Source organism: Pithys albifrons, chromosome 29, assembly GCF_047495875.1.
Source record: "Pithys albifrons albifrons isolate INPA30051 chromosome 29, PitAlb_v1, whole genome shotgun sequence".
In the NCBI taxonomy this organism is placed as follows: domain Eukaryota; kingdom Metazoa; phylum Chordata; class Aves; order Passeriformes; family Thamnophilidae; genus Pithys; species Pithys albifrons.
Window position 1 is genome coordinate 3,993,727 of NC_092486.1, and position 22,155 is coordinate 4,015,881.

Below are 22,155 nucleotides of genomic sequence, written 5' to 3' on the forward strand. Positions count from 1 at the left end.
AATCTGGTAGTGAAAAAAAAAAGAAAAAAAAAAAGAAAAATCCTGTCTTTGTCATTTCTGCTTAGTCTTTATCCTAAAATATAAGGGAGGAGGGACTTTTATTCAATCCATCTGTGCAAATCCACTTAGGGCTGTGTCCAGGGTGACTGTGCTCAGTGATTAAGGAAGACTCCAGTGGAAGGGATGAGGGTGGGAGTCACTCCCCCTCTACCTGTGCCCATGCCCAGCAGCAGCTGGAGGTGCCAGACGTGAGTAAAGTGGGTGAACATTTCTCTGCCCAAATCTCCTGCAAGGAAACAAGTCACTGGTATTTCATCCCCTGTTTGCAGCCAAAGTGCACCAAGTGGATTATTGTAGGTTTTTCTTTTTGTTATTTTATTTGGTTGGCTGGTTGGTTGGTGTTTTGTTGGGGGTTTTTTGTTTTTTTTTTTTCAGAGTTGAGTTTTGCTGGAGGAATTTTTAATCTCTGTCAGTGAAGGTGGGAGGCAGGACAGTGTTTGGGGTGGGTGGTGGTTTCAGCTCAGCTCAGCTCCCACCATGGGCAAATCCAAGTTCTACACTGAGCTGGGAGCACAGAACCCCCCCAGGAATTCAGGTGGGGATCTGCCTGAGCACCCCATGGACAGGCAGAGCTTGTGCTCCTCAATAACCAAATCTCCACGAGGATTCTTTACTATTTCTCTCCGGGGCTCCCTTGCCCTGGGAAAGCTTCCAGGTGACTCGGGCTGGGAGGCAACACCCCCTCCCTGGTCAGACTCGTTTGCGGGGGCGAGGACGCGGCAGACGGACAAGCGCTGACACGAACAGCGGCTGGATGAGCCGGGGACGGGGAGTTCCAGCCCAGGAGGAGCCAGCACCGGACCAGCGGGGTGTGAACACAGCTGCCCCATCCCGGCAGGGACAGTCGAGGGACACAGCAGGGCCCCCTGCCACCCTGTGTGCCCCCACCTCGATGGTTGAACTCCTGAGCTCTTGGTTGCAACCTCTGCCCGAGTCAAGAGGATTCCTGGAAAGCTGCACATCCAACCGCTGGCCCATCTGGTATAAATAAACTTCTTGGCTTGGCCGCCTTGTTTTGTTACAACTGAACTATAGAAACACAAAGCTGGGCCCGACTGAAAATGAATTATAATTTCTTTTTATGCCTTTTCCCCTTGAGTGGAATCCTGCTCAGCCATTCCTCTGTGCTCACGTGAATGTGCTTTCTCCTCCTTCTCCCTCTCCCTCTCCTCCCCCTCCTTCTTCTTCTCTCCCTCCCCTTCTTCTCTTCTTCTTCTTCTCCTTCTCTTCTTCCTCTTCTTCCCTTCAATTTTTAGCTCCCAAAATAGCAAATTCCAGCTGACTGTGCTTTCAAGGCAACGAGGCACCCGCAGGATTGTGGGAGCGTTGCTCAAATCAGCAGAGAAACCAACTAAGCTGCCAGGAAACAATATTAAAAAAAGCAGGGGGTGGATCCCGTCTGCCGAGCGCCAGCTCCATAAATCAAAGCCCTGCGGTTTGTGCCGGGCTCAAACCTCACTTCTCCTGGGCTCCACCCCGGCAGAACCAATCCTGCTCGGTGTCAAACGCCCTGGCAGAGGGAGCTGAGGGCTGGGGTTCAGGCTGCACCTCCTGCCCGCTCGTGGGGTGCCCCAAAGCAAACCCCAGTGCCGAGCTCCGGCTGTTCTCCTCGAGATGTGCCAAAGGCAGGCAAACATCCACGGCACACAGTCCCAGTCCCATCAGCTGACCGGTTTGAGGCTGGTTTAGTCCCTGTCCCTGCGGTCCTCTCGTTCCCGGGGGTCCTGCTGGGCCGCTGTGCTGCTGCAGGGGCTCTGTGTGCTGCACCCAGGGGGTTTCCCAGCGGATTTTGGGCAGGGCGCGGCTGCCGCTCCCCTGCCAGGCACAGGACTGGGACTCCCATCCTTCCCGTCCCCATTCCCTGTTGGCAGGAGCAGACACGGGGCTCAGGGAGCTGCCGGAGCGGGGGGATCCCCCTCCCCGCATACCTGACCGGGACACAGCCCCGCAGCTCCGTGCGCGGGGCAAGTCCAGATGTGCTTCCAGCTGCCCAGAGAATTCCTGAGCGCTGCGTCATTGCCCAGGGCAAACAGGCCGGCTCGGCACGACCTGACTCCTGCAGGGAGGGACAGATTAACGACCAGGTGAGGAAGAAGGAGGCAAACAGACTTCCCCAGGGACAGTTGTGCAGGGAGGGAAGGGATGTGGGAGCAGAACTGCGCCTCCAACCCGGTTCCAGGCTAGCAGGGAGTAGCGGGATGCACGGAGTGGAAAGTCTGAAAGTTTGTGGGGAAATCTGCTCTGATTCCTCCTGATACTGAAAAAATCACATCTGCACAAGCAGGAAAGGCCTTACGTGTGAACAAGCACAACTCGCTTGGGCTCCAGAAACTGGGGCCAGCCTGTATCGCTGCAGGAAGGTGACTTAGCAAGGATGGCCAGGGTTTCTCCTTTGGACATCCCTGGCACCGATCAGCACTCGGGTGAGGCCAGGAGGGGGCAGGAGGCCGGTGCCCCCTTGGTCTGCACCTTGGCACAGCAATTCCCAGCCCCATCGATTCGGTTCCCCGTGGTCAGAGGCCTTGGGAACGTGTCCTTATTTCTGCCGTGAAGGACTAGTTGTGACATGAACCGGTCACACCCCGGTGCTCATCCCAAACAGGAGATATTTGGAGCCTCGGCTTCAAGTCCTTGCTCCGAATCAGGCAAAACAGGAACTTCAGCCCGGACCTTTCCCGGCCGGTGCCGGCTCCTTCCCCCGGGCTCTGGGCTCTATTTCCCAAGAGCTTCCCAAAGCGCCAGACGCAATCCCAGAGGCGGGACAGTCCAAATCCACCCGCGTCCCACCTCCCACGCCCCCCATCACCTCTCCCCTCTCCTTCAGCATCTGCGCCTTCAGACCAAGCAGCCAAACTCCCCCTTCCCTGCGGGCCCGGGGCGGGCAGAGGAGGGGCTGGGGGGTCCGGGGGCCGGCACACAAAGCCGGGGGCTGCGCCGGGGCGGGCCCGGTGCGCGGCTCGGGGCTCCAGGCTCCTCCTCCGCCGCCGCCAAGCCGGGGATGCTGCGGCCGGGCCGGCACCGGGAGCCCCGCGCAGCCCCGCGCCGCGCCCAGGAGCCAGCGGCCACCCAAGGTGGGCACGGGGGGCACCGGGGGGGCCGTGTCCGGGAGCTCCGAGCAGGGGGACGAGGCGGGGATGAGGCGGGGAAGCGCTGCGGGACGATGCGCGGGGAGCTCCGGGGAGGGGGATGCGCGGGAGGACAGAGAGGGGTCGGGACTCCCCGCACTGCGATGAGGGCGCGTCGCTTTGGGGTGAAACACCCCCAAGCCCCGCCGGGCACAGCGGATGCCCCGCACCACCTCCCTCCCGGGCACAGGGCGCGGGCACAAAGGGTCGGGGTCGCCCCCGGGAGCGGCTGGACTCGCCCCCGTCCCGGCTCACATCCCTCTTCTGCCCGGCCGGAGCCGCTCGCGGCTCCCCCGGGGCTCAGCTCTGGCTTTTCGCTTCCCTCTGAAGTCTGGAAAACTTCTTTTTCGCACGGCAGCGAGAAAATTCTGCGTGTTCAGCACCTCGGTGCGGCTGCCTCAGGTTACAGAGTCCCCAAACTCTCTGGGAAGGGAAAGGAAGGAGCCGGATGCCTTTGGTTTGTTGTCATCAGCACGGAGCCATCCCGGGAGAAGGGGCTGCGTGCCCGTGTAGGAATTCCGTGCTGACAGAGCCTGGGCGTGCGGGCAGCGCGGGTGGCACGGGATTAGGCAGTGCCAGGCGTGGGCATCGGCACCTCTGTGGGAAACGCCGATTGCAGCTGGATGCGGCACCATCCGAGGGCAGCCAGGGGTGGCTGGAGGGGTTTAGCCTTTCCCTGAGTGCAGAGCTGGCCAGGTGGCTCTGGCGGGCTCCCTTCGGGCTGTGCTCGCTGTGGATTCGCAGCCAGGTGGAAGCGCGGGCGGGAGGTCAGTGCCGAGCGGAGGCTGCACAGCTCCCGCAGCGCCCGCGCAGCTCCGGGAAAGCTGGGGATTAACCTCGCCTTTAAAAGCAGTGCTGGAGAACTGCCACGGCTGTGGCAGAAGTCAGCTCTGGGCTGTCACTGCTCACCCCGCTGACACTCTGTGCTCAGTGCCAGACCTGCACAGCCCAGCAGCTGGAAATTCAGTGGGTGCCAAGCACAGAGATGGGTCAGGCTCAGGACACTCCTGTCCTTGCTCAGCCAGCTGAGGAGTGTCCACCTTGCTGTCTCCAAACAGGACAGACACCTGCTTGGGCTCTGCAGAGACCACTTTGCTTTTTCTCGTGGTTCAGGAGTCTCTGGCCACATGACAGGTCCCCAGTGGTGTGGTAGGAGGGTCCCACAGGGCCCTCATGGCTCCCATCCAGATTCCCCCCCAGGGGTGTGCCCACATGCCCCTTACCTGGTACCACCTCATTCCTGCTACACATCCCTTACTCTCCACGGGAGAGTTGCATTTGATGTCCCGCTATCCCCTTCTGCCACCACCCCCTGGTTCCCGTGCCAGCCCCTTCCAGCAGTGCCAAGTCCTCCCTGGGCACCTCCTCAGCCAAGGCTGCCCCAGCAGAGCAGCACCAGGGTGGTTTCTTCTTTCTCGTGTTCCCAAGTCAGGCCTGTGACCTCCTTCCCGGTGTGCCTGGGTGTGCTCACAGGGACCAGCACCTGACCCATTTTCTGGAGCAGGCTGTTTCCATGGCTGTCCAAATTCCTCCCCAGAGCTTGTTTTCCGCACTGAAGGCTGCGGCAAGTGGAATATGAGCAGGGAAAAAAACTCTTCGTGAGCCTCCACTATCTGCCATCTCTCCAGACACTGATTAACCTCCCTTTGAAATCCCTGCCAGGGCAGAGCCTGTCCGGCTGCTCCTCGCCCAGTCCCAGCCTCCCACGCCAGCCCGAGCCCTGGCCATGCCCCTGTCACACTCCGAGCCCCTCCTTGTGCCCAGCTCACCCATCTACCCTCAGCCAGGCTTTTCTAGGGGACTGCAGAGCCCTCCTTTAGCCACTCTGCCCGTGCAATTAATCACCAGGGCCATTAATCGGTGGGACAAAGGATTCTAAGTGCAAACCCTTCACCGCAGTCAGCGTGGGGTGGGGGGACACAATTAATGGCAGCTGCCAAAGAGCACTCGGGGCCACAATCGCGGGCTCTGGGGATGCTCTGAGCTGTCTCACCCTCGGAACCCCCAGCTGTGCCCGCAGTCCTCCGGCTCCCCGGGTGACCCCCTCCCTTGGCACCCCGGGCTGCTAAATTGGGCTCGAGTCGTTCTCTCCCACCCACCCGTTAGTCACTCTTCCCTGGCAGGCGGCGCTGGCAACGGTGGGAGGCAAATGCATGTGAGACTCAGGCAGGGAAATGAGAGCTCCAGAAAAGCCAAGCTCCTCTGCGAGCCACCAGAGCGGGCACAGGGACTTGCAGGGCAGAATTCCTGTGCTGAGGGTGTGTGGGGCAGAACCCTCCACCCCAGGTTTGGGCAGAATGGGGGAACCCAGCGCTGGCAGATGCAGGAGCTCAGAGCATCCTGTGCTGTCCCAGCAAGCTGCTGCTCCCCCATCCTGTGCCTCCCTCGCTCTGCTGGTGTATCCTCAGCCCTCAATCCCTGTTTTCCCCCTCTTGGAAAGCGTCTGTGTTGTGGTGGGCAGGTCCAGTCTTGCTCAGCTCACGCTCAGGGGAGGCATGTGCAGCACGCAGGGGTGGGCAGAGCAGCCCCGCTCGGGACAACAGGCAGCCAAACCCGGGATCACCGACCTGCTTCCCTTGGGACCATTCCAAAAAATCTCCAGGGTCCCTCCCTGGGACACTCAGTCACCCACAGACAGCCTGGCAGAGCTCAGTGCCTGTGCTGCAAGGGGCTGCGTGGACAGGTGTGAAAATGTAGTAGCACCGCGGGTATTCTGGGAAAGTGGTGCTAAAACTGGTGCTAAAACTGGTGCTGAAACTGGTCCTGAAGCAGCCCAGGCTGGTAGAGACAGGCCCATGGCCCTACATGGCTCCATAACAGAGCCACATGCCCTGAACTCCAAGCCATGGGACCTTAACCCTGCAGCATTTAGGGAAAACTTAACGCTGACAGGAAACCTGGAGGCTTTTTGTCCTGCTTCTCCCCCAAACCACTGACTTGGGTGTTTATAAAATATTTCTTTCTCTTGGGAGGTCTTAAAACTCACCCCCCTGCCTAATTTATTTGCTGGTCCATGTTTGCCAGCTGCCCTCGGGTTTGCTGTGGTGGCTTTTCCCGGGGGGATGAGGAGGTGGAGGACCTGTGGAAGGGGCAGGATGGAGGGAGGAGGCACCAGGTCAGGGAGAGCAGCAGTGAAGGCGTGAGGCTGGGAGTGGGCAGGACCTCAGTGGACGGTTTCCATCAGGGATTAGTTAAAAATAGCTGGGAATGCACAAAGATTTGGCACGTGGTCCACAAAGACTTCCCTGCACAGCTCGTTGGCTGCTGTTGGGGGTTTGTGCTTGTTCACTCCACTGAGAGGAGCCCCCGTGAGCAGGAAGGGTGAGCAATGCCCAAATTGGCTGTGGGAAGCACTGAATGGGCTCAGCCTGGGTTTGGGGAGCCAAATCCAGGGGAAGGGCTGCACAAGGTGTGCTGGGATTCCTGCAGAGCTGCAGGAGCAAAGGCTGCCCCTTCATGGCTCTCTCACTGGCTCCTCTCAGCAGCATTCTCAGCCTGACCTTCGCCTTCCTCACAGGCAGAAGGTTTCCTCCTGAGCTAAAAGATCTCCCTTTATCTCCTGGTAGCAGCACAAGGGCTCAGTGGGAGGCAGCTCCTTCCAGCAGAGGGTACCAATGCCTGGGCACACTCTTAGATAAGAAGATTTTTAATGATTTACAGAAGAGCCTCATCTCCTGAGCCTCTGACTTCTGCAGAATGGAGCATCTCTCACTGGACCCTGGCAGTGCTCAGCTCTGAGAGCTGGAGAGGAGCTTTATCCCCTGACCCTCGAAAAGAAAAAACCTCCCAGATGTCCCCCTGGTGATCACAAGAGCTGTTGCCATCACTGTTTTCTCAGTTATTCCACGTTTCCTAGATGCAGAGCTATGGATTTGGCCACTTGCCTAAGCAAAGATAACCCTGTCAGAGGTTCTAGCTCAGGATGCCAGTTGGAAAGAACACTTAGATATTTAATTGCCCTTTTTTTTTTTAGTGAGCCAACAGCCAGAACTGTCTCCACAGACCTGCTCCTCCAAAATCCAAGTGCCTGTGTTTAGTTTTTTAAACAATTTAGTGATGTCTCTCTAAGCCAGTTAGGGATGATCTCCTTTAAAGGTTAATTGAATATTCCTTGCAACTTTGATGTACATTTCTCTGTTGAGAGAATTGCTCTATTTGGCAGCCAGGCATTAAAGGGGTGGTTTTCACCACGGGCCAAGTCTGAAAAATAGAGGAGGAGGAAAATAGGAAGCGAGAAGTGAATTTGCCTTTCTTTTTTTTCCCCTTCTCTTGCTGCTGCTGCTGCATTGAAGCTTTGAGCAGAGCAGGGATAGGGATGCAACACTCTGGAAAATGAGAGAGAGCTGAAGGATGAGGAGCAGCAGCAGCAGATGCTCTTGCAGCAAGGATTGAGTTTGGCTCATCAAACATGTGCAAGTTGCCTTTTCTCAGCTCCCACTTGACTGACCATCAGGCAGGGGACAAAAATACCCCAACTGAGACAAAACCACGGTGTAATTGGTAACACAAACAGGGCAGGGCAGCACAGAAATCATCACAGCTCAGTTTTGGAGCTCAGCTTTGTGAAGTCAAGCCCAGGTGTGACACAGAGTTCAGTTTGCTGGAAGATCTTTAGGTCCTACCTCAGAGAAGTTCTTCCTCTGATAGTCACGGCTTTCCTGAGGGTAAGGACAGAGATTGAAGGGTTTCAGCTGCTGTCAGGGTCAGTTGTCTCCCCCTCCTGTTTCTTAGACAATCTCAAACCTGTGATTTTAGGAATATGCCCCAAACCAGCCCCTGGATGATCATGTCCTCACATTCCTGCCCATCAACAGAGGGTGAGCAGGTCAGACCTGCACCCTGACAGGGCTTCTGATGCATCTGGAACCCAACAAGGCTGAGAGACAGCAGCACAAACCTGCTTTATGGCCCCCAGATACAGCAAGGAGGAGCCAAAAGTGACACCTAGAGGAGGTGAAGGACCAGAGAGGAGACCCAGCTGGGCCTCCTGAGCACTTACAGGACAGGGAAGGTGTGCTGGGCAGTGTGGCCATCAGGAGTGTGGAGGCAATGCCAGCCATGCTCCTGGCTGCTTTTCAACTGCCTGGGAGAGGGGGAGAGACAATAAAAAGCGAGAAGATTGCAAACAGAGCCCTGTCTCCATGGCAGCCTGTGGCACCACTTCTAAATTTTCCCTGTACATGGAGAAGATGCTTCTCCTCTGTGTGTTCTTGGGGGAGTTCTGCAGCAGAAAGGACCCTAGTCCAGCATTTCCTGGTGGCTGGGAAGGTTGTGGCTTGTGGAAGGAATCCTTGGTGCTTGGCATAACCTGGGGGCAGGGGGCTCACTGTCCCTCATCTCAGTTTTATCCATAACTGGAGGGATGGAGGAGACACGTGCAAAGCCTGGGAAAGTGAAAAAGCTGGGAGGAAAAGTATTTCGGGCTCATCTCAAGTTACATGAAGTTCTTGCTATTTTTAGCTGGGCAGAACAAAGCCCTTCCATCAATTAGACCCCAGGGAAGGTGTGTGGGAGGACATGGAGGACACCAGACCCCACTGGCCTGGGGGCTGAACGGGCTCTGCTGGGCAAGGGGTGGGAATTCCAGGACAGCATCATCCCAGTTGCCCATCCTGCAGGATGCACAGGAGCCCCTGAGCTGCCTGAAGCAAACCAGTGCCCTGCAGGCAGGTTTTTGGGTGCCCCCCTCCCACCCTGGCAGGTTGTGCTGTGCAGGGTTGGAAATAGATGTGTGAGAAGGGCCTGGCAGCTCCCAGTGAAAGCCACACTCAGCTGTCACCCACCCTGGCACCACCTGCCAGCCCCAGACGGCTCCCAAAATAGCCAAACCCGGCCTCCTGCACCTGCTGCCTCACAGGGATGGGCCACCCTGGGTGGGACCTGCTGTGAGGTGTTTCCTTGGCAGTGGGGGCCTCTCTCCCCAACAAAAACCTCCCCAAAACTGGCCCTAAACAGGGGGCTCCTGTCCCAGAGTGTGCTGGTGACACAGAGGGGTCATCATGGACCTGATGGTCCCTGGCATGGGAGGGCACTGAATTCACCAACGTGTCACCATCCAGGTATGCCCAGCCAGTGCCCAAACCTGCAAAAGACAAAAGCAGGACCAGCATTTGTGAGTTCCCAATTAGCAGGGCTTTAATTGCAGTATTAGTTGCTCATTAGTGGGAAAAGCCAGATGCTGAGAGGAATTAACTAAGCTGAAAAGATCTTTCTCCCCACCCCAGGAATATTTAAGTATGTCTCATACAAGTGTTTCCTTTGTACCCAGAGCATGACTGATATGACTTGTGTGGGTGCTGTGCTCAGCTGTTGAATCACTGATGAGCTCCCAAATCCGTGTGACAGGAGGCTCCTGGCAGGAGTGGGAATAAATCTGGGGAGATCTGGGTGGCACAGGTAGGGTTTGACACGTGGTGGAGGGAAGGCTGGGACCTGGAGGGTCCTGGAGTTATTGGCACCTAAAAGAGGGGGAGAAAGCATTTGGGTTCTGGTCTGAGCAGGGAGCTGGGAATGCCACGGGTAGGACTGAGGGCTGGAACTCCCTGCAGGCTGCTGGGCCAAATACTGACTTCTCCTGGGAATAAACAGCTGCTGGCTGTGACCTTTCAGCCACCAGCAACAAGGTTTGTCTCACTTTTATGTCCTTCTCGGGCTATGAGACAGAAAGGAGAATAATCCATCCCTTTTCCAGCTCAGAACTGCCCAGGCAGTGTTTGCTGCAGAGAAAACATGAGGCTCTGCAGAAACACAGATGTTGGGAGTCACAGGACTCTGCTGCCACCAGTCCTCTGGGGGTTGAGCAATGTCCTTGGGCAGGGCCAGGAGCCTGTCCCTCCACAGGGAATGGCAGGAGCAGTGTGGAAGCAGGAAGAGCACAGTGGGGGTGGAGGCCAGACCCTCTAAAGCTCATCCTGCCAATGTGATTCATTGTTAATTTGAGAAATTCCTCTTATTCTGGGACTGGCTTCCCCAAACACAGCTCAGACCAGTCACCTCAGTCCCACCTCCACCCTCACAGGGATGATTTCACCTGCTCGCCCAGTAAAGCCACTTGTTGGCACATCCCTGGTCAGGGTTGGTGCCGCCTCCATCAATGGAAGAGACGTGTCCACAGCTCCTCCAAGCCCTCCCCAAAGCTGGTGCTGAATTCAGCATTGAATTTTGGTTTTTCCAGCAGGAGGAAGGGTGACATAAATGCCCCTGCCCTGAGCCACCCACCCAGGAACTGCCAAAGGAACTGGGTGCAAAGCGACAGCACTTGGTGCTGCTGACGGGCTTTGAAACGGAGGCAAATTGCTTTTTTTAGCCTTTTTTCCCCACTGAGCAGTTGCACCTTCAGCCCCAGGGCCTGCAGCAGCATGACCAGCTGCCAGGGGACACTGGCAGAGCCTCGGCACGGCCTGGGCTGGCACGAAGCCCACCCAACCCCCTGCCAAAGGCACTGCTGGCCCCTCTAACAAGCACCAGGCAGGGGGTGTGAATTCTCTCAGTGTTCATTGAAACAACATTAAGTGTGATGGACTCCTGGGCTATTAGAGTGGATGTAACATGTAATTGAGGCTGGTTATTCTTCCTCTGGAGTGTCCCCCTTCACTGCTGGCAGATCAGGGCGGAACACATGGTGTGTGCTTTGTGCTGCCCGCGCTCCATTCACTGCCGGCCGCCGATCCAAACGAGCCCAATGAATGGCACTGAATGGGAGGGCACAATGGAGTGGAGTGAATGAAAGCCTTGTCGTGGGGCCCCGAGCCACAAAGGAGCCCCACGGGCCGGCGCCTGCCCGGGCAGGCTCTGAATTCACCCCCATTAGCGCCGGGAGAGGGGCGATGACAGGCTGGGGGCAAGGTCGGCTCTGCTGGTGGGGTCTCCAAGCTCTTAGAGGTGCCATTTCTCCGGAGACCGAAATGAGCAGGGTTTGGAGAGCCTGGGGGCAGCTGGGCACGGGGAGGGCAGGTAGGGCTGGAGCAGAGACAGGCAGATGCTCACACAGCCCTGGGTGCACTTAAAGCCTAAGTCAGATGCTCCAGGTAACACGTGTGTGGCTTTTTACCGTGGAAGTGCCCACATTTCCCCCCGGGGCCGCATTCCTGGTGTCTCAAAGACCCAAATCACCGCGTCAAACAGGGGCACAGCACCTGGCAGCGATCGAGGCAGAGAGGAAGGAGGCTGATCCCGGAGCCAGGCTCTTGGCAGCTGCTCCTGTATTATCTGTGCATCTCCCAACAAACACCCAAATGTGTGGGAGCATCTGCACAGAAAGGATGAATAATAATTCAAGAGGGAAAAAGAGTAGGCGAGAGATTGCAGGGAAGAAGGAAGCTTTGGCATTCCAAGGGGGAAAGAACAGGATCAGCAGGGAGTGAGTGACACTGGAAACGAAGGCTCTTGCGAGGGTGACCTGTTGGGGATGGTGGAGGGAAAGCTGCTGCCTGCGAAGAAAACTCTGCAGGGAAGTGGCAAAAAGCTTCAAAGAAGCTGCGCTGGAAGGAGATAAGATTAAATTCCTGCAGCCCATTCAGGAAGGAGGCGATGGGAGAGCTGCTCTCCCACGTGCAGGGAAGGCATGACTGGGATGACGAGATGCCATTCATTTTTTCCCCCTCTTTCTGCACAAGCAGGAGTGGGAGCATCCACGTGCTCAGCCCCGTGCCCGTGGGTTTAGCCCACACTGCCTGAGTCCTTTTTGGGGGTCTGTCCCCCCAGCAGCACTGCCGGACAGCCCCCCCCCACCCCCCAAACACTTCCTACTTCACCTGTGGGATGGGACTGGATCTCCAGAGGTCCCTTCCAGCCCTGACAGTTCTGTGATTCTGTGACTCCGTGGGGTTTGTTCGCAGCCCCTGAAGGGCTGTGGAGCACAGACACTGCTCGGGGGTCCGGCTCGTGCTGCAGCCCCCCGGCCCCCTCCCCACCGCGGCGCCGACAAAAGAGCCTTGAAGGGCTCATTTGCCGGGGGCGGCGGAGCGAGAGGGGAAGGCTTGTGCCTTTGCTGGCTTTCTGTCCCCGTTAATTGGTGAGTGACAGGGCAAATCACGGCTCAGAGTAATCACATTTAGCGCCGAGAGCCAGGCGGGGCCGCGGCTGAGCCGGGGGAGTGCAGCGTGTGGCTTTGGGGACAGAGCCAGGCTGGAGTGGTGACATTGCCACCGCAGCTGCTACTCTGGGACATCCCCATTCCCCTTCGCTGCACTCTCAGTATCACTTAGATTTAATTTTTGTCCCCCAGCCCCCTTTTTACACTTTGCAACAAGCCTGACTCGACCCAACTGTGCCTGTTACCAATTTGCAGCCCCCTTAAAATGCCCATATGTGTCCATGCAGCTACATGGGTGTGGATGTACAGAATGACTGGGGTTTGGTGGGCTCTGCAAACCCATCTGCTCCCTGCAGAGCCACAGGGTCACTGGATTTGATGCAGGGGAAAATGCAAACGTGAGGCTGAACAAGCAAGGGAACCCTTTTTGGAGGTGTCCCAAAGCTGGAGCAGGAACCTGTGCCCTCCCAACTCTGCTGGCTCCAGAGCCTTCTGCTTTCTGCCATCATTGCCCATGAATTCCAACTCCTCCACAGGTTTCAAAGTGTTCATTTTTAAATGGAAAGAAGGAAGGAGAAGAATAAGACGTGCCCAACCCTCTCAGGCATGTGTGGGAGGGCTGGGATTGATTGAAACACCTCCTGCCAAGAGGCTGGAAAGTCCCAGCTCTCCCTTCCCCCTATTTCTTCCATTTTCTCCCACAAAACCAAGGGCACATCCATCCAAGGGGACAGTGAGCTTGGAATCCCTGGAGCACCAGCTCCATGCACCCTGAAAACCTCTGGTTTTGGGGATCAAACCTCTCACTTCCCTGGGCCGTGGGTGCATGTAAACACACACAGGTGTAAAATACGGGCACAGGTGTGTGCCAGTGCACCAGTGCTGCTCCCTGGCACGTGCTGAGCCCTGTCTGGGGATGCTGTCGCTGCAGTTGGCAGCTCTGCTGCTCTGACACTGCCTTTGCCCCCTGCAGACACACACACGGGCGGTGTCAGGAACACACTGAGCCTCCTGTGCCAATTATCCCCTTCCCTGCAGCGATTCCACCCCCTCCCTGTGCACGTTGTGCCTCTTCCCCTGCAAGAATGAATGAAGCCAAAGTCATTTATCACTTTTAACACATCAGCATCCCGGCAGCAGCTCAGACCTTACTTACTCCTCCTAATCTCCCAAAAATGGATTTAGGGATTAAAGCAGATAGTCTGTCTCTCTAGGACTTTCCTTTGACACTTAATCAATCTGGGTCCTCGGGGCACGGAGAAAAGGAAGTGAATAAAGCTGAGGGATGAGCTCAGGTGGGTGTCACCCTGTTTGGGATGCAGGGGCTGGCACTGGAGCAGGTGTAAGGCAAGGATGGGAAAAACAGAGGAGTGACTGTCTGAAGCTTGAGGATGAGGCAGCGACGATGCCCTGGCACACCCACCACCCAGCCAACCCTGTCCCACTGCCAGGAGACACTTTTGATGCCCTGGATTCCTGTTTGGGTGATGAGAGCTCAGCTTGGGGTAGCTCTGGGGAAGAGCTGCATCACACAGTGCCTACACTGGGAGCTCTGAGCTATTCCAAACACAGCAAGGAGCAGAAATGTTTCCTCTCTCCTCATCTCGTGCAAACAGGATTTAGCTCATTTGGATTATGTGCTTTCCCCTTTCTCTCCCTAATTACCTGGATGGAAAGTGCATCTCCATTAGAGCCCTGGCACTGGGAGCCAAACACCACAAAGGCCACCAGGAGCTGGGGGTTTATTTCCTCTATTTTTCCCCCACAGCAAAGAGAAGGAGCACAGAGTCCCACATACCTCTGATCCCTAATCACAACACTCGGCACACACACACACAAGGCCTCTTGTCCTCTGAAGTGCTGCACAGACATTAAGTGTAATTAAGCCTCACAGCTTCCCTTTTCAGGCAGGTTAAGAGGAGCACTGAAAATTGGAGAGGAATCAGGGAGCAGAGGCTCGTGCAGGAGAGGCTGTGCCTGGTTGTGTTGGTAGGAGGTGGGATCCATCCAGCACAGAATAAGCAGGAGCCATGAGGGCTTGTTGAAATTACACCTAAAAATCATAGAAATCCCTTTTCCTCCTCTTACCATTTTTAGAGACTCCTGTAGAGAACCTTCCTGGCTTCATCGAGGTGTGCTGAACCACACAGCTCATGATGAGCACCTGGCACAGGGCAGGATGTGCCCAAACATCCAGGAGCTGTGGCACCCTGGGTGCCACCTGGCCTGGGAGACTCAGGCAACTTGTGGGAGGTTCCTGGAGCCATCTCCAGGCTCAGGGAAAATCCCTGCCCTTCCCTGCCTGCCACCCTCCTTCCCCTGGGGCTGGGAACGGGGTGGATCAGCCTCAGTAAACATCCCTCTCCCTTCACATGCCTGAGGACCAGCTGGTTCATCTGCACCCACAACCCCATCCCTGGGCACACACTGGAGATGTGCCCAGAGGTGCCCTTTGCACAAACCCTGTCAGTGCTGGCTTGTACCCAAATGTGCCTATGAGGTGTGTTTAGAGCAGAATCATGGAATATCCAGAGCAGGAAGGGACCCACAAGGATCAGAGTCCAACCCCTGGCCCTGCACAGACACCCAACCATCCCATTCTATCCCTCGGAGTGCTGTCCAGATGCTGCTTGAGCTCTGTCATGTCAGTCCTGGAGCCGTGACCAAACCCTGGAGAGCCTGTTCAGTGCCCGCCACCCTCTGGGGGAAGAACCTTTTCCTGAGTTCCAACCTAGCCCTGCCCTGACACAATTCCAGCCTTTCCAGGGTCCTGTCACTGCTCACAGAGAGCTCCCCTTGGGAGCCGCTGCAGACCCCGATGAGCTCTGTCCTCAGCCTCCCAACCATCCCTGCAGCCTCACACCACCTCCATCTGCTGACCCCGCTCTCTCTGTGTTCCCAGACCCTCTCCTGGCTGCACCCAGGGCTTTGCTATGAGCTCAGCCGGGCCCTGCCCGCGCCGGGAGCAGCATGGGCAGCGTCAGCAGCCTCATCTCCGGGCACAGCTTCCACAGCAAGCACTGCCGCGCCTCCCAGTACAAGCTCCGCAAGTCCTCCCACCTCAAGAAGCTCAACCGCTACTCGGACGGGCTGCTCCGCTTCGGCTTCTCGCAGGACTCTGGCCACAAGGCCAGCTCCAAAAGCAGCAAGAATGAGGACTTCTTTTACATCAAGGTCAGCCAGAAGTCCCACGGTGTCCCCCGGGACTACACCGCCCTGGGCGGAGCGGAGCTGGGCCAGGCGGGCACGAGCGGCATCGACTTCGGGACGCCCACACCACAGAAGCTGATGCCCTTCCCCAGCCAGCTGGAAGTGGTTAGTGGGGGACAGGGTGGCCCCGGGAGTGGGGGGTGTCCCACTGGACCCATCTGTCCTCAGAGTGGGTGCAGGTCCCACCACGAGGTTGTTCGGGTTGTGGTCTGGGAGAAGGATCAGAGGAAACAGTTTGTGGTGGGAAGGGGGAGCAGAGGGGCAGGTGGGAGGTGCTGGGGGCACTGTGCCACCTTCTGGTTTGGGGAATTTGGATCAGCAATAGGATCCAAAGCATATGGACCCTTTAATTTCCAGACATATCCTTCACCTCCCAGCAGAGACAACTCTGCCCATCAGCATCTTCTCATGCTTTTGGCCTTTGAGGGGGACTGGAACTGTCCCACCATGGGGGTCTCATCCCTGGGGGCAGAAGGGCTGGGGGAGGACAGATGGCTTGCTTTGGGTCTGTGTTGACGGGCTCTGCTCTCCCCCCAGGGCATGGACAAGCCTCCTGTCCGTCCCACTGCCTTCAAGCCGGTGCTGCCGCGCTCTGGGGCCATCCTGCACCCCTCGTCCCCCCCTGAGAATGGGGGGCACGTCCCCCCACCCCTGAAACCCCCAGAGAAGGCCAAGGAGCAGGAGCTGAAGCCCATGCTGTGCTCAGGGGGTCTGTCTGACTCCGGCAGGAACTCCATGTCCAGCCTGCCCACCCACAGCACCAGCAGCAGTTACCAGCTCGACCCCCTCGTCACGCCCATGGGCCCCATCAGCCGCTTTGGGGGCTCTGCCCACAACATCCTGCAGTGTGCCATCATCCAGGACAGCAACATGATGAGCCTCAAGGCCATGTCCTTCTCTGATGGGGGCAACAAGATCCTCAATCCCGGCAAAGCCCCTCACCACCACCACGGAGTGGCAGAGAAAACCACCTGCATCCGCTCACCCATCTCCACGGACGAGTCCACCATCCAGGAGCTGGAGCAGAAGCTGCTGGAGAGGGAGGGGGAGCTGCAGGAGCTTCAGTCGAGCTTCGAGGAGAAGGAAATCAGCTCCTGCCAGGTTTATGAAGAGAAGCAGCGGCGCTGCAAGGAGGAGCTGGAGGGCCTCAAGCAGAAATGCAACAGCAAACTCAAGCAAACCTCGCAGAAAACGCAGCGCACGCAGCAGGTCCTTCACCTCCAGGTGTTCCAGCTGCAGCAGGAGAAGCAGCAGCTCCGGGAGGAGCTGGAGAAACTCATGAAGGAGCAAAACCTGCTGGAGACCAAGCTGAGGTCCTATGAGAAGGAGAAGACCAGCTTTGCCCCGGCGCTGGAGGAGACACAGTGGGAGGTGAGTGGCACTGGGGCATCAAACCCTGGGCTGAGGATGCCCAGAGCAAAGTGTGTGTGTGTGGAAGGTGGCAGTGCCACAGCAGCAATAAAACACACAGCCCTTCTCCATCTCTGTTCCTGCTCCCAGCAGCACCACAGGGGCTGCAAGGCTGTAGGACATGGATGTAAAATCCAAGGAGATCCATGTCTGTCACATGCAGGTTGTGTAAGCTGTGGAGGTTCTCCCTGCCCCTCTTAACCCCTCAGCCCTTCCCATCATCCAGGGAAACAACCAGTGAATAAAAACACTCAGTGATTAAAATAACTTGGCATTTCCAGCCTCCAGCTCAGGGTTTTCCAGCTGCCTGCCCCAGAGGAGCAGTAAAGCTGCCTTCCCCCCTGGAAATAGGAACTACTTGGACTTGCCACGATCATTTATTAGGGAGCAGTAAAACCTTCCACTCTCTGCTTAAGTTAAATTTACTCACTCGTTGGGTATTGCTGAACAAAGCCTGTTAAAGTGATGAAAATACCAAAGTTTAATCATAATAATTACTCTTAGTATTATTTATAACTCGTAATTTATTATAAATGAACATAAATGAAATAAATTCAGGGTTTCTATACGCTGAACCCCAGCTGTGCCCAGCACAGATCACATGAGATGCCATGGGCTTCCCCCAAGGTCCAGCCCAACTCAGGTGCTCCATCCCTGCCCACAGGTGTGCCAGAAATCCGGGGAGATCTCCCTCCTGAAGCAGCAGCTGAAGGAGTCCCAGACAGAGCTCAACACCAAGACCACCGAGATCCTCAGCCTGAAGGCTCAGCTGAAGGAGGTGAGGATGAAGATGGAAGGGCTGGAGATGAAGACCCAGGACCTGGAGGTGTCCCTGCGCACCAAGTCCATGGAGCTGGAGGTGTGTGAGAACGAGCTGCAGCGCAAGAAGAACGAGTCGGAGCTGCTGAGGGAGAAGGTGAACCTGCTGGAGCAGGAGATCGTGGACCTGCGCACGGAGCTCGCCGTCCTCAAGGAGCAGCTGAGCGAGGCTCAGGAGGGGCCCAGGCCCTGTGCTGGGCTGGATGAGGCCCAAGCCCTTCAGGGAGAGGTGGAGAGGCTGCGGGCAGAGCTGAAGGCTGAACGGGACAACAACGAGCAGATGACCTCCGGCTTCCAGCACGAGCGGCAGACGTGGAAGGAGGAGAAGGAGAAGGTGATCCACTACCAGAAGCAGCTGCAGCAGAGCTACCTGCACATGTACAAGAGGAACCAGAACCTGGAGAAGATGCTGCAGCAGCTCGCCACAGGGGAGGATGGCAAGGAGCCCATCGAGCTGGAGATCCCTGGTGCTGATGTGCCCTACGAGGACATCATCGCCACTGAGATCTGAGCCAGCTCTGCCCTGCCCTGCCCACAGCTCGGGGCAGGTGTCTCTCCCACAGGGGACACGCTGCCCGTGCCTTGTACAGTCCAGCTGAGCCATGTATTTATCTGTGGGGCTCAAGCCCTGCTGCCTCCCCGTCCTGGTGCTCCCTGTTGCCTGTTGTGTTACAGAGGTGAGCAAGCAACTCGTGCCAATGGTGACGTGCCAGCAGCTCCCCCCGCCCCGGCAGTGCCCCTTCTGCCCCTGGTAGGACTGAGGAGCCAGTGATGGGGTGGTCAGGGAACAGGAATTCAGCAAATTATCTCTCATCGATGCACAACGCCCAGGGGATGCTCTGCTCCAGGCTCAGAGGGATCCAATGGCAGCACAGCTCTGGGGATGGGGACACCACAGCTCCAGAACTGGGGACACCACAGCTCCAGGATGGGGACACCACAGTTCCAGGATGGGGACACCACAGCTCTGGGGATGGGGACGCCACAGCTCCAGGATGGGGACACCACAGCTCTGGGGATGGGGACGCCACAGCTCTGGGATGGGGACGCCACAGCTCCAGGATGGGGACGCCACAGCTCCAGAACTGGGGACACCACAGTCCCAGGACTGGGGACACCACAGCTCCAGAACAGGGAACACCACAGCTCCAGGATTGGGGACACTACAGTCCTTCCCACCACCTTTGAAAGGAATCAGCCACAGCACATGCCCAGCTCCCTGCAGGAAGCACCACGCTGCTCTCACTCCTTCTCACCCTTCTCCACCAGTGCCAATCCCAGGGTGCTGTGGGACCACAGAGCCACCTCCTGCCTCTGGCACATCCACTCCTCCCGCCCTTGGGTCACTGCAGTGCCTCAGGAAGGACCCCACCTGCACCCCACAACCTGGTTACAGCCAACACCCCACTGAAATCACCTTTCACTGAGGGCACAGCCCCCCCTGAACCCACTCTGCACACCCTCCTGCTCCCTGGGCCAACCTGGCACTCCCTGCCCAGATGGATGAGGACTCAGCATCCCTTTTCCCAGCTGTCAGACAGCAACTGGATTTAAGAATTATGAGAAGTCTCCCAGCCACAGTCTGACCAAGGAATCAGGGTTGTGTTCACCCCACAGCCCCACACACTCGCTGCAACCGTCCCTCCCGGGACCCTCGGCTGCCTTATCTCCTCCTATGTCCTTAAATCCATGGGATCCCATCAAGAGGAGCTGGTTAAAAGACAAACCCCAAAGACCCCACTTTATTTTTTACTCCAGCTCTTAAAATTCCCTCCTGCCACCAGCACGTGGATACTGAGGCTCCACGGGATGTCCCTCTTATGTGCCCTGTGGCTCAGCACAGCCAGGAGGGAGGGAACCAGCCAGGATCCAGCTTCCCAGGGCGGAGTTCTCCAGCCAGGATCCAGCTTCCCAGGGCGGAGTTCTCCAGTCAGGATCCACCTTCCCAGGGTGGAGGTCTCCAGCCAGGATCCAGCTTCCCAGGGCGGCGGTCTCCAGCCAGGATCCACCTTCCCAGGGCGGAGGTCTCCAGCCAGGATCCATCTTCCCAGGCTGGAGGTCTCCAGCCAGGATCCACCTTCCCAGGGCAGAGGTCTCCAGCCAGGCCCCCTCTGTGCCAGTACAATGAGATTTTCTCTGCAGTGTGTCTGTTTACCCACTACCCCAGCCCAGGGTTTCAAGGGTGGGTCTTTGCACAATCCCAAAGCCGTGAATTCAGCCAAGGGCTCAAAGCTGTGCCCGAGCAGCCAAATTCAGCATCCCTCACACCATTCCAGCCTGGAAAACTGACACACAGAAACCAGTCTGTGCCTTCTGCACCTGGCCCTGAGCACCCCCAGATGCAATGCCCCAGTTATCCCATGAACATCCCGGCTGGTCTTGACACCAGCACACCCTGATCCTTAAAATCAACCACCCTCAAATCCTCGTGGCTGTAAATCGGGGCCACGCTGGGCTAAGCCTTTGCCCAGCCCTGCTGAAGGATGCTTTGGAGATGGGATGGCTCTCAACTCCAGCTTGCGAGGCCAGAAGGGATTCAGTGCAGCCCCCAAGCCATGGCCCCTCTGCCACCCCAGAGCACGGCCCCCAGGAGCCTCCCAGTGCCAACCCCAGGGGTGCCCAGGGGAGCAGAGCCCTCCCCGGCCACCCCATCCCAGCAATGCCCTGTTCCCACTCCCACTGGCCCCGGTGGCACCGCCCCTGCCCCCCAACCACCCCCTGTGCCCCCTCCCAGCCCCTGCTCTATGATGTGATGGCCAGAGGCCTCGACGTGCTGCCTTTGCACAACGCTGTGTGTGCCCGTCCGCATTCCAGGTGTGTCGCTCCAGGTGGGAGCCGTGGCCTCCCCCCGTGGCTGCCCAGCCCTCAGCCTGTACAGAGAATTATTTTTCTGCAGGTTTTTTTGATTTTGTTTGTTTGTTTGTTTGGGGTTTTTTTTGATGTTATTTCTGGTGACTGATGTAAACTACTGGTAATTTTATGTTTATTTATAAATAAAATTTTTTAAAACTTCTTTGGTCTCCCTGAGTTCTTGGCAGTATTCCAAGTCTTTTTTTCCCCTACCAGAAAGCAGGATGGTGCTTTGTTGTGCCCCTCTTTGGGGTTCATCACCTCCTCCCCCAAGCCACAAGCCATTTATCACAGCTCCCCAAGGTCCCCTTTGGGGACATCCCTCCACCTGGCCCTGTTGTTTCCAGCCCTGTTATCTCTGCTCTGCAGCTGGGATAACCCAAGCATGGAAAAGCTGGAAAAATGTGTCTCCAGCAGACATGGAGGGGTTGGAGAGGGGGGGATAATCCCTCTGGCCCTGCTCCCACCCTGCACTCACCAGTTCCACCCTCCTGCTCTGCAGGTGAGGCTGATTTTCACCCTGACCCTCCTCTGTCCCAGCAGTACCCAATCCACCATTCCTGGCAGGTCCGTGTCCTGAGGAGATCCAGGGAAAACAATTCCTGAGGGAGAGATGAAGTGTAACCACCTTAACAAACCCAAAGGGATATTTTGTCTATTTAAGCTGTTTTCCTCCAAAGCAAATCAGGCCTGAGCCTCTTTGCACCACATCAGTCCAAAGGGGGAAGTTGAGGAGCAGAAAATGGGGAAAACAAATGACAGAAAACTCTGCTCACCCACAGGGCACTCCCCCCATCACAGGGCAGGGTGGGGGGCTGAGCCACACACAAGCTGCTCTGTGCCCACCCCCCCAAAGGGCACCCGGCACTCTCTGAGCTTTCCAGGAAAACCTTGGCAGTGCTCACACTGCCCCAGGCACGAGGGAAGTTTATTTTTAGCGCCTTTGAAAGCTACTGAGGAGGAAGGAGACAGAAAACCACCTGTGAGGGTTCTGTCTCATGAGAGGCACCTTCTGTTACAGATCCCTCCTGGCCACCCCCTGCCCTGGCTGTGGGTGCTCCCAGCTCAGCCCAGCCCTTCCCAGAGTGATCCGTGTAATCCAGGTCCAGGGAGCAGCAAGGAGAAGACCCCTGGGCTGCCAGTTATCCCTGGAATAACTCCCAGGAGACATTCCTGTCCCATAGAGATCCCAAATTGCAGATGCTGCAGAGCAGCAAAGCACAGACTCTCCGGAGCTGAGCGGAGTCGGGAGGAGGGAGGGCAGGTCCAGCAGCCAGGGCAGCACCCCTGAGGGCACACACCCCTCAAGGAATTCTCAGGAATGCCCAGGGAAGCCAAAACTCAGTCCTGAGGACCCTGGGCTGCTTCTCCCACTAAAGCAGGTGGGATTCCCACCCCTTTCCCACCAAACCCCTCACGATGAGGATGAGCTGTGCCCTCCCCAGGGTCGGGCTTGGAGCATCCTCTGCCCCAGACCCAGATCAGGCAGTGGGCACCACCTGGCCCTTGTGCAGCTCTGTTAGGATGCTGGGAGAGCACAAGGAAAGCTGAGCAGAGAGGACAGACATGGCCAGGGCAGGCTGGTCCCTGCTGTGTCCAAGAGCAGACACGTTCAGGAAGGAGCAGAAATGCCCTGATAATCCCAGG

The 22,155-nt window shown here is 57.2% G+C and overlaps 1 protein-coding gene across 1 annotated transcript; it reads left to right on the plus strand.

Moving 5' to 3' along the window:
- The first annotated feature begins 2,955 nt into the window (after nucleotides 1–2,955).
- LZTS1 (leucine zipper tumor suppressor 1) lies at nucleotides 2,956–20,670 on the plus strand. Its single transcript, XM_071579224.1, has 4 exons — nucleotides 2,956–3,131; nucleotides 15,122–15,534; nucleotides 15,967–16,800; nucleotides 17,504–20,670. The coding sequence occupies exons 2-4, from the start codon at nucleotides 15,190–15,192 to the stop codon at nucleotides 18,167–18,169; spliced, it is 1,845 nt and encodes a 614-aa protein (XP_071435325.1). The 5' UTR covers nucleotides 2,956–3,131; nucleotides 15,122–15,189; the 3' UTR covers nucleotides 18,170–20,670.
- Nucleotides 20,671–22,155: the final 1,485 nt, after the last annotated feature.